The sequence below is a fragment of the Nanorana parkeri genome, unplaced genomic scaffold (assembly GCF_000935625.1).
Source record: "Nanorana parkeri isolate BGI_ZX_2015 unplaced genomic scaffold, ASM93562v1 scaffold1683, whole genome shotgun sequence".
Classification (NCBI taxonomy): Eukaryota; Metazoa; Chordata; class Amphibia; order Anura; family Dicroglossidae; genus Nanorana; species Nanorana parkeri.
The window spans coordinates 241,448-253,076 of record NW_017307951.1 but is presented as its reverse complement, the minus strand read 5'-3'; the positions used below and the strand labels follow the sequence as shown (position 1 = coordinate 253,076).

The 11,629-nt window shown below is 45.4% G+C and overlaps 1 protein-coding gene across 1 annotated transcript in view; it reads right to left on the bottom strand.

Annotated features, from left to right (window-relative positions):
- MAD2L1 (MAD2 mitotic arrest deficient-like 1 (yeast)) overlaps window positions 1–10,077 on the bottom strand; it is a 12,981-nt gene extending 2,904 nt beyond the window's left edge. Inside the window, exons 1-4 of the mRNA XM_018571124.1 lie at window positions 9,922–10,077; window positions 7,537–7,683; window positions 4,760–4,880; window positions 2,753–2,856 (exon numbers count right to left, since the gene is read on the bottom strand). Of these exons, the coding sequence (XP_018426626.1) occupies window positions 2,753–2,856; window positions 4,760–4,880; window positions 7,537–7,683; window positions 9,922–9,991 (442 nt within the window). The 5' untranslated portion in view covers window positions 9,992–10,077. The remainder of the gene's footprint in view (window positions 1–2,752; window positions 2,857–4,759; window positions 4,881–7,536; window positions 7,684–9,921) is intronic.
- Between the last annotated feature and the right edge of the window lie 1,552 nt (window positions 10,078–11,629).

Here is an 11,629-nt window from a genome sequence, read left to right as displayed (position 1 = left end):
GACTGACAGGTGAATGCGGAAGTGATGTAATACACATCACTTCTGCATTCACACTACAGAGGGAGAACAGCAAGGAGCTGATCTCCCTCCCTCCTCCTGATGCCCTCCCGAGCCGGTCCCAGGCCGCAGATGGGCTAGCGGATCCCGGGATTAAAGGTGAGAGGTCAGTTAGGGGGAGATAGCGGCACTCGCGATTGGGGGGGGGCGCTCCGAAATTCACGCCATACAACCGATCGGCGGCTATAGACCCGCTGATCGGTTGTATTTGAAACAGCCGTTAACGGCTGTAGTAACGAGCGGGTCTTTCCTGCCCGTGCGCGCGAGCAGGAAAAAAAATGCCGTCTGGAGACGGCAACCCGCTGATGCGAGTCTGCCGTCCGTTTTTTTTTTAATGGGCGGACGGCAAGAGGTTAAAGCGTCTTCTGTGGACTTTTTGGGGTAATGCAGTTTTTCGCCGTTTCACGGACGCACGCACGCAATTTGTAAACTGGGCATGTTGGGTATCATTTTACTCGATGTAACCTCATCTTTCAGGTTTCATTTAAAAAAAAATTGTATTTTGTTGTGTTTTGGGGCATTTAATTACATTTATCACTAAATTTTGGGGTTTAATAAGGAGTTGCGCTAATATTGCGCAACATAAAAATTTGCAACTACCACCATTTTATTCTACAGGCTCTTGGCATTCAGAAAATATATAATGCGTGGGGGTTTTAAGCAATTTTCAGGCCTAAAATGTGGAATATAACATGGGTGCAAAAAATGAAAAGGCCTCAGTCATGAAGGGGTTAATCCTGCAAATAACACTTCCTGCCCTACTGCAGCAACACACATTCCATGTACTGCATCTATGGAGGAGAATATTTGTCCCGAGGACAGAAATGTTAAGACTACTGTTAGGACTACAGAACACTTGCCCCCGTCATCCTCATTACATATTGTGGAACAGACTCCCCCAGGAGCTAGTTCTAGTGAGCTCAATTAACTGTTTAATTTTTTTTTTTTAAATCTGGATGTATTCCTAAATGCACAGATTACTGGATATTGAGTTCTTATAGGAATATTAAAACACCAGAGATTGTTGATCCAGGGAATATCCGATTGCCTTATGGGATCAGGAAGTCATTTTTTCTCCCTGTTGGAGCAAATTGAACCATGCTTTATAGGGGTTTTTTTTTTTTGCCCTCCTCTGGATCAACAGGGGGTAACTGTGGGCATTGCATTCAGTTTAGGTTTTTCCTCTTTAGTTGCACCAGAGATTTAGTGAATGTCATCATATGCAAAAACCATCCACCTCCCCATTAAGATCTATTTTTTAAATATAAAACCCATTTAATTTCAGGTTGTAACAATGTGGAAAAGTCCAAGAGGGGTGAACACTTTACTGTACATATTCAAGATCCGGAACTCATTAGGTAGTGAAGCAAGCAAGACAATGGCTAGCTCCTTAAAAACAAGTCTGCAATGCTGGCTCCTGGACTGCCATGGCAAAATTATTTTAAAGGTTCATGTATTGTGAGAGAAATAGACTGAATAGTCATGTTTAAAATAATATGACAAGTCTGGGCAGTTAAAGTGAATTACTAGCCCAAAAAAAAACAAAAAAACTTGTTTAGATGACTGGGTAAGGGCTAGAACTAGGGATGCACCAATATATCGGCCGCCGAAACATATCGGCCGAAAATTGCACTTTTGGCTAAATGTCGAAAGTGCAATTTTTCTGCCGATATAGCGGTGCATCCCTGCTTTCTTTCCTCCCCGCTGCTCTGTGTCCCAGCGGGGAAGAGAGAACCTGACAGGTGGCCGAGCACTGTGATCAGCCGGCATCTCTCCTCCCCGTAGCAGTCAGCCTCCTATCACAGATCAGCAGAGCGGTGTGTGGGCAGAGACAGCCCGTGCTGTCACAGGAGGCCGGGCTCTCCTCCCTGCACCGCTTGCTCGGCCTCCTGTGACAGCTGTCAGGATGGAGAGCGAGGTACTCAGTGATTGCTGAGTGTTTGTACATAATTGAGGACAGAGTATGTGTACCGTGTCCTCAATGATGAATGAATGGGAAGTGATCTACATCACCTCCTGTTCATTCATGATTGTGGTTATAGTAAACACACATACAATATTCACAAGTTATGAATGAACAGGAACACTCAGTATAGAGGGTTCCTGTTCATTTATAACAGGGGCTGCAGAAAAAGAGAAATATCAGGGTTCTGCTTAGATCCCTAATGTTTCACTGAAGCACCTAAAAGTAAAAAAATTAAATATATAAAAATGTAAGTTTATAAAAAAAAATAATCGAATATTTGAAAACAAAAAAAAACATTTTTGGTCATTTGTTTTGTTTTTAAAATTTGCATTTCACTGCACCACTTGCTTGTCAGGTTTTTATGGCTATCCATTACAGAAACTTTCCCATACGTCCTGAAAATATTTACCTGACAGGAAGAGAGGAGCTCTGCAACAGCAACAGACAGAAATAAAAATGGTAGTGCGTATATCAGGGAAAGAGTCGACCCCTTATCAGATTTGTATGTCTGTCTGTGTCCACGTTGCAGATTTTCCCTCTGGTCAGCAGAGGAAGTGAGAATTCTCTCCAACGGAGCCTCAGATAGCAGTAAAAACTTGGAGTTCTACTCCATGTTAAACTAGAAAAACATTTTTGGCTGGACATACACTAACTGTCCAGGCTTGACACGGGTTCCCTTTAAACCGATCCACAAGTTATACACAAGTATAGAAGATCTCAAATACTTACAAGCGGTTTCCAGCAATGGCAGGAATGTTACTGTAGCTGTGATTTGTCTGATGACTGACCGGATTTCTTCTTGAATAACCTTTAGAGACTTATCCCTGACGACACTGCAAATCAATATACTCCATTAGGACAGCAGGTTAGATAGCCAAAGCAGTTAGAAGGTAAACCTGCCAAGATTTAAGCCTATCCAACATATTCAATAAAATTAACTCCATTATTTCAGGTCTGTAAAGCAATTTACAGTTTTTCATCAGATGGGTGAGCGGGAATTTTACTGAAGGTTTGTGTTGAGCCAGTAGAGTAACTAAGACCTTCACCTACAATATTACTTGGGCAGACAGTCCATTTTAAGGTCAATGAATACCCATTCTTCAATACACAAATTCCCCTTGTGCGCCCCCCCGTGCGCTCCATCAGCATGCGCCACCGCCCTGCCAAACTGGAGCCCCGGACTGGACAGACGGGGCAACAGCCTGGGGCTTCAGGCGCCTTACAGCCTGGAAGAAGAACCGCCTGGAAACGAAAAGGAGACCCCCTCCGACCCGCAGCAAGGCCGCCGAGATTCTGAAGACCAGCAGCAGAGCCGCACAGAGGGGGGACCGGCGATATTAAGAGCAACCGGACCAAGAAAGAAACAAACGTGACGCTGTACTCCTGGAGGTAGGAAACACAAAACAACTGAGGGATGAGGGGGTGGGAAGGTATTTAACCTCTTTGTGCCAATCATCTCTCAGGTTGCTGGCCTGGAAAATGATTGGGAGAAATAGGCTTTTTTTGTACTCACCGTAAAATCCTTTTCTCTGCAATCATTGAAGGACACAGCTGATTCTTCATTTAACAAAAAGATTGGCGAGTATAACCCCCATTTCCCCCTGGTTGGTTGTGAGGTGTAGCGTGGGTTCATTCTCCCCCCCCCCCCCCCCCCCCCGGGGCTTTGTGGGGGGGGGGGGGGGGAGGGTGGTTTTTTTTTGGGGTTGTGCCCCCCCCCCCCCCCCCCTCCTGCGGGCTTTTGTCGGCTGGAGTGAATGCACTTCAGCAGCATGGCTTGTCTTGTGCTGCAAAGGGATGTGGCTGCAGTTGGTATGGGAGGAGGGCAGAGGACAGGGCCATACCAAATGCAGCCAAGTCTCTTCGCATCATGTGACAAGCCATGCTGCTGAAGGACATTCACTCCAGCCGAGCCCGGAAGTGCTTTGGGATGTCAAACAGATAGCAACACCATGCACCTGCACATGGAAGGTGCGTTGCATGATAGCATGGATTGCACAGTTCCGTGCGAATAATGCGACATAGGTGTGAATGGGCCCCGAGAGCCAGGCAAACAGCATGATCCAAATAAGAGCACAGCAATCACAGCCCCGATATTTACCACAGTACAGGTTTCTCTTAAGACTAACAAAAGGTAACCTCAGCACGCTTGTTACCTCAGAAATGTTATAGGCAAGGTCAGATTCAAACAGTATGTATATCAGGAGCTCTGACTTCACCTGCTGCATGCTCGTGACTTAAAGTATTGAATGCACAAATAGCCAGGTGACTGGCATTCTCAGTTAGCAATGGCAGCCAATGCGTTTCACTCAGTACAAGTGCGCTCTATAGAAGGCACCATCAGGAAGGCAAGTCTTACAGCTCGGTCACACTAGATGCAGTGCGTTCCGGCCCGATTTTGGTTCAAGTGAATGGCGCCGTAGCCACGCCCTCCGGCCGCAATGCGATCCTCCGCACGGGATCGCAAGGCACATTGTGCCTGCGGTCCGCACTGTGCGATGCGATCAAAATAGGATTCCCCTGACCTAGCCAAGGGGGTTTCGTCCTCCCGGTCCCGGCCCCCACTGGGCACTGAAGGGGGAAAGGAAGCCAGCCTCATCTCCTGACAGCGCTAGGAGAATCCCTGGGGCTCACAACAGGTAGGCGAACCTACACCATCTGCCCTACATAGGCAGCCATTAAGAAGCGGAGACTTGAGTGCCAATTGGCTGACATCCTAAACCAGAAATAAACCGTTACCTGTCATCTTTTACAGTTTTATCACACTGGATATCGAACTGCCAGCGCTCCAGAATTTCATTGCTGTCGATACTTGTAATCACCACCACCAGTTTCTGGACCTGACATTTGTACAGCCAATCTAAAATGACACGCAGGATACAGAAATCTTTAGGAGGAAAAACAAATGAATACAATAAAACATCACAACATTCAAGAACTACTAAATCGACAAGCTGGAGTTTAAAAGAAAGCAGCCACCCAAAGCTGAATAAAGAGCAATCCAGTACTCCTCTCAAGAGCCCCTCAGCCATGGTGCAAGCAGTAGGCTGGCTCTTTGGAGGAGTTATGAAAAAAAAATAAAAAATCAGCATGCCTACATGTGCAGTTGTTAGTCTGGAGGAGTACGTATTGTTAGGTCAGCTTTTAGGTAATGTCCACAAGTGATGCTGAGCCTGTTTGATAGCGCTAAAAGCCAATAAATGAAAGTGGCGACCTTTGAAAGTTCAGGTAGAGGAAAGGGTTTGATGATGCTGGATGTCCTCTAGCCAGGAAATAAGGCAGGCTCTGACATGCTGCAGCTTCTAACGTACAGTGAGAAACTTGCAATGTACAGTGAGATCAGAGTAAGCTATTTCAGTCCAGGAGAGGAGCCTCTACAACTGTACAAGACTGGAGTTCAGCTTTAAGTGTAAGCCAAGTACTGTACAGCATGTGATGTGTGGACAAACACAATACTGGCCTGATGGCATGAAAGGGTGACTACACTGCAGCCCTCTGCCCACTAACCAGCTCCTTATAAACTGCTCAAACAAAAATGAAAGGAACACTTTGAAAACACATCAGATCTCTATTAGGCTTGTGCTCCTTTTTATTCTAAGTGTGGGTGATGTGTTTCCTGTTCCGGTGGGAGGAGCCTATCTCTCTAATGCTGTCCTGGAAGGTGACTAGAGAAAATATCATGCTGGATATCTACTGTATACTGGACTGGGTAATGTGTTAGGAATGAAAGGATCAATGTGTTAGGAATGAAAGGATACCACATCGTTTGATGGAAATTAAAATTGATCAACCTACAGAGGGCTGAATTCAAGACACCCCAAAAATCAAAATGAACAAATGATGCAGCAGGCTAGTCCATTGTGCTGAAATTTCATTGCAGCAACTCAAAATGGTACTCATTAGTTTGTATGACCCCCCACGTGCTTGTATGGATGCCTGACAATGTCAGGGCATGCGCCTAATGAGACGACGGATGGTGTTCTGGGGTATCTCCTCCCAGATCTGGACCAGGGCATCACTGAGCTCATGAACAGACTGAGGTGCAACCTGGCGGCGGCGGACGGACCGAGACATAATGTCCCAGAGGTGTACTATTGGATTCAGGTCAGGTGAGCATGGGGGCCATTCAATGGTATCAATTCCTTCATCCTCAAGAAACTGGCTGCATACTCTCGCCACATGAGGCCGGGCATTGTCATGCACCAGGAGGAACCCAGGAGCCACTGCACCAGCGTAGGGTCTGACAATGGGTCCAAGGATTTCATCCCGATACCTAAATGGCAGTCATGGTGCCATTGTCTAGCCTGTAGAGGTCTGTGCGTCCCTCCAAGGATATGCTTCCCCAGACCATCACTGACCCACCATCAAACCGGTCATGCTAAAAAATATCAGTGGCATCTACCTATTAAACCGTTCCTGTTTTGGAGGCCGTCTCATTGTTGCCCATCTAGTGCACCTGTTAATTTCATTAACACCAAAAGCAGCTGAAACTGATTAACAACCCCCTCTGCTACTGAACTGACCTGATCAATATCCCCGGAGTTTCATTGACTTGATACTATACCCTGATTAAAAAGTGTTCCTTTCATTTTTGTGAACAACTTCAATGAATACTATTAACCCCTTCATGACTGAGCTAGTTTTTAGTTTCTGTTCCTAAATGACTGACACACTTTTTACATTTTTGCTGTGTGATTCTTCCACAGCAGCAAGTTTTGATTATTATTATTTTTAGAATTTGTTTAATAATAATTATAGTACACAAATATCTTTATATATAAAAGTTTTATTTTCCTAATTTTTTGTACACTTTTTTTTATTTTTTACACTTTGTAAAAAAAATAAGTGTAAAAAAAAATTTTTTTTTTTGTCAGTTTATATCAAGCAATCACTATGACTGCTTAATAAATTAACTTTTTAACATTTTTAGTTATTATCAGGCTGCTCCAAGCTTAGGAACAGCTAATAACTTTAGAGACTGATCCTGACAGCATCTCAGAATCAGATCTCACTAAAGGTCTTTGATCGTTCCTAGACGATCAAAACTGATACATTTCACTCAAGAGATACATTTTGTATCTAGTGGTTGAAATGTATCATTTAACATCGGGCCAGGCTCTCCAGCTGTCAAAACGAATAGCAGAGAGGTGAGTCACTGCTACCTCTCTGCTATCTTCAGCTGTCAGATACGGGATCGCTATTTAGCGAACCCGTATCTGAATGTAAAGGCTTCATTCATGAAAGAAAGAAGCTTTAAAAAAAGCTTAACTATGTCATTAATGAATGTCTCAATAGTGAGGTATTAATTAATGACTGGAACTGCTGAGAATCAGCAGTTAGCAGCATTACAGAGGCTAATATAACTCAGCACGTACAGTGTACGTGGCCAGTCATATAGCCACTTTGTGACGGGACGTACACTGTACGTCTCCCGTCACGAAGGGGTTAACTAGGGAGGAAATTCTGCAGTTCTCTGGACGCCCATCAAGGAGAACGGAACTGGCGTTCATCAGTACCTTTCAGCTGCTCCACCACCGTATCCAAGTAGTTCTTTAGATCCGGATCTGTAGAGACTAGCAGGCTGAGCCCATATTTCTGTGCACGGGTAAAGGTCTCTGGAGGATAAATCCCACGCTGATATAAGATACTGTTGATGCCAAAAACTGGGAGGTGACAAAACAAGATGTATGTGTTAAAGATAACCATAACAGGAAAAGAAATGGAAAATAATGCAATACCAGCTTTAAAGCCCAACTCCAGGTCCTGCCCACTTTAGTTCCCCCCCCTGTATAAAAATTGTATGACACGGAGGTCATTTTCAGTGCAGCCACATAAAACCAGCCTCAGTGAAGCCAGGGACCTTGAGAATCTCATGCTTGTATATGCAGATTTACAGGAAGAACAGCAGAGCATTCCCAGCAGCTCCTCAGTCTGAGTTGAATCTAAAGCAAGCCTTCTTATTTTTAGGCTTGGCTCGAACTCTTCAGGCTTTCATTACTGTACCTCCCCTCTATTTGTACTGCAGAGCACTGTCACCTGGATTGAAACACAGGAAAAGCCAACATCAGAACATCCGGATCACTTCAACTTGTCTACAGGACAGGAAGTGAATTATCTCTAATCGGGTAGTGCTGCCAAGAAAAAAAAGTCATGGGATATACAGATTCAGTACACCTTAGATCTTGTGCACACCATATGCAGTGCGTCCCAGCACGAATCGCTGCGTTATCGCATCCTGGCCGGGTCCCTGCGTTCTGGGACGGGAGGGGGTGTGGCAGTGCATTATAGTTAATAGCCCCCCAGCCACGCGCGCCCCCCTCCGCTTGCAGCGCGATTGCCCGAACCAGAATGCGTGTCACCTTAATGCGCTTAAAACAGTGCTTGCAGCAGAATGCACTTATATGCTGCATATAACAAGCGCTCATCACCCCCCCAAGTTAATTCTTTAGATAGTTTATTTTTCAAATTTGGCGTGGCTCCCCCTGCACAGCCGTGCTCACAAATCCTTACACTGAGGTACAGATATGGAGGGGAGAATAATCTGCAGCAGTCAGAGCATAGCACCCATGACCCACTGATTGCAGTTGCTTTAGCCAATGAATAATAAATGCACATGGACTTTGACTTTATTAGGCCTGGTTCACCCCTGAACGTTTTGTAGCGCGTTCAACGCTCGACGAACGCTCAAACATCTAAATCCCATTGTATTCAATGGGTCTGGTTCACACCTTGCCATATTTCCGCCCGTCCGAACGCGATACAAAACGGCCTACGCCCAAAGAAGTACATGTACTTCTTTGGGACGTTTTGGTCTCACGTTTCCATTGGGATACAGCCAAGTAGCCCACGAAAACGCGTGTTTGTCGCACGTTTTTTTACCGCGAATCGCGGTAAAAACACGTGACGCACGCGCATATTCAATACGCCTAGGTGTGAACCAGCCTTCCTGTATCATGGCTGGTAGGAGGGTGCTGAATCCTCCCACTTAAAGGCTAAGTCCACTTTCCCCAAGGGAATTTTTGGAAAATGAAAATACCCGCTCCAATCCGGCCCCCGTCTATACTTACCTTTCGGAGAATGCTCCTTCCCCACCGTTGGTGCAGGTGTATTATCTGTACTGCGTTCTACCATCTAGTGCAGGATTTTGCGTGCAAATTGCAAGCACTCATTGGTCAGCACAGTCACCTGACCAATAACAAGTGCTTCTAACCACACTGACCGATGAGAAGTGTTTCTTGCCAAGAAGCGCTTCGCATTGGTCAGGGGACTGCGCTGACCAATGAGTCCTCGCAATTTGCGAGCAAAATTCAAAATGCATAGCGCAGGGCTGCATCCTTCCAGGTGTTACACCACTAGTGCGGGGTCCTGAGCAGGCTGTGCTGGGTCCTCACAGAGCAGGTTCATGAATTGCTGGCTTGTTAAAGAAATAAATTCCCCTGTATGCTGGCGGGCCCTAGACATGACAATGGACTGGCACCTAGGCTTGCGTACCACCAGGAGGGCCTCTGCAGCACGCATTCCTTAGGTTCAACAACACTGACCTAGATACTTCAGCTGTGATGAAACTACAAAGAGCGTCATGCCTGTGGCTGTCAATGCCTCTCCGTGCCTCATGAAACTTGTAGTTCCACTGAGTCTTTATGGATAGGTACATGGAAGCAATACATGTCCATTGCAGACAATACCTTGAACAGGCCTGTTATTCTTGGACACACCCACCCCAGTCCAGGGACACCCGATTGGTAAATCGGTCACGGCTTCTTCTTTCCTCCATTGTGCCCTGTACTTTACCCCGGTGTATACTAAAGAGGGTCTGGTCACAATCTAGTACTGCAGCCTATCGTGTACCACGCATACTACAGATAGGCTTCCCTCCCATTACACAGTATAGGACAACTTACAGAAGAACTCGGACACGATCTCCGCGCTGCCTTTCAGAGTGATCCCTTCACGTGTCAGCTGCCCCGCCATCTCTCTGTTGGCCTGGTGGCCGTCACCCGGTCCACTAGAAGCCAACCGCGAACGAATCTGGGAAATCGCGCCCTTCGCTTCAAACCGCCAGCCAAGCAATTGCCACGCCCTTTCAACGAGCGTGCGCTGTGATTGGTTGGGTTTAGATAATCGTCTTGGCCATTTTGGTTACGGGCAGCAAGCTATTTACAGCGTGGCATGCAACTGCACTACGTCTGAGCTGAGGTTGTCGTCCATTTTTACTAAGGGTAGAAAGGGACTGACATTGGGTCATGTGACTACACAGCAGCCAATACACAGCAGCCAATATGCGTCCCTCCAGCTGTTATGGAACTACAAGTCCCATGAGGCATTGCAAGACTATGACAACCGCAGGCATGACTCCAAAAGGTAGATGCATGATGGGATTTGTAGTTTTACCACAACTGGTGGGACGGAGTCGCCCACCCCTGCTATACAGGAATGTACAGTACCTGTTAGAGCATAGTATTAATCATGAACCGTTTTAAACCGTCATCATAGATTTATGGGAAAGTTGTAACACCGGACATTCTGTATCAAAACCTGTGCTGGAAACTTTAGAGGCTGCTATTGCTGGCTGCTTCTGAAAATGCTACTTACCTGGCTGCTATGCCAAGCTGAAACACATATGTAATTAACCACTTGTCCGGAGCAATTTCTTACATTTGCACACACATGCTAAAATCGGAATTTTTGGCAAGAAAACAGCTTCAGACCACCAAACAATTATATATTTTCTGAAAGCAGGGGCTCTGTAGAATAAAAAAAATGCTAGTTGCAATTTTTTATGTCCTACGGTATTTGCGCAAATGTTCATCAAACCGGTATTTTTTGGATAAAATACACTAAAATGAAATTTAGTGCACAGAAACAGAATATAATACCCACTTTTTTGGTAAAATATGAAGGATGGAATCACGTCGGGTAAATAGATGCCAAACATGTCAAGCCTTAAAATTGCGTTCGCCCGTGTAGCCACAAAAAACTTTAATACCCCAAATTTCCATAGGGAACACTTTAAAAGCTTTTACCGCTCATCAGTCTAGTGCTAACAGTGATTGACAGCCCTACAATTATTGCTCTCACTGCAACGTTCGTGCAGATATGTAACATGTGTAGCGTGCACATGGGGGGCAGGGGACTTTAAAGAAAATTTGTTTTGCAATTTTTTTATATTTAAACACTTTATTGCTATCACATAGGTGACTAACTGTACATGCTAATTTTTGCCTAGAATAGCACTTTTACTTATTTGATCTCTCGTTCCCACAGGCTCGCTTCACCCTGCAAGACAGGATCCTTCAGACTCACGCTCCAGCTGTCGCAGGCCCTCTGACATCATCAAGTACAATGCAGGGCCAACTGTTGGTCACCCAGGGACTGTCCACAAGCTGGAGCGTGAGGGAAAAGGTTTAAGCACCTGGGGATCAGGTAAGTAGAACAGCTTGTTACGGGTACCCTAGGCAAAAACAAGCATTGAACCCTTGCAGTGCAGGAGGAGCCCCACTGCATAGGGAGTTTTTTTGTTTTCCCTGAAGATAGGCTTTTTGAATGAAAAGCAATTGGTAACACTTAAAGTGACATTAAACCCTCAGATTTTTTAACATAAACCAATAC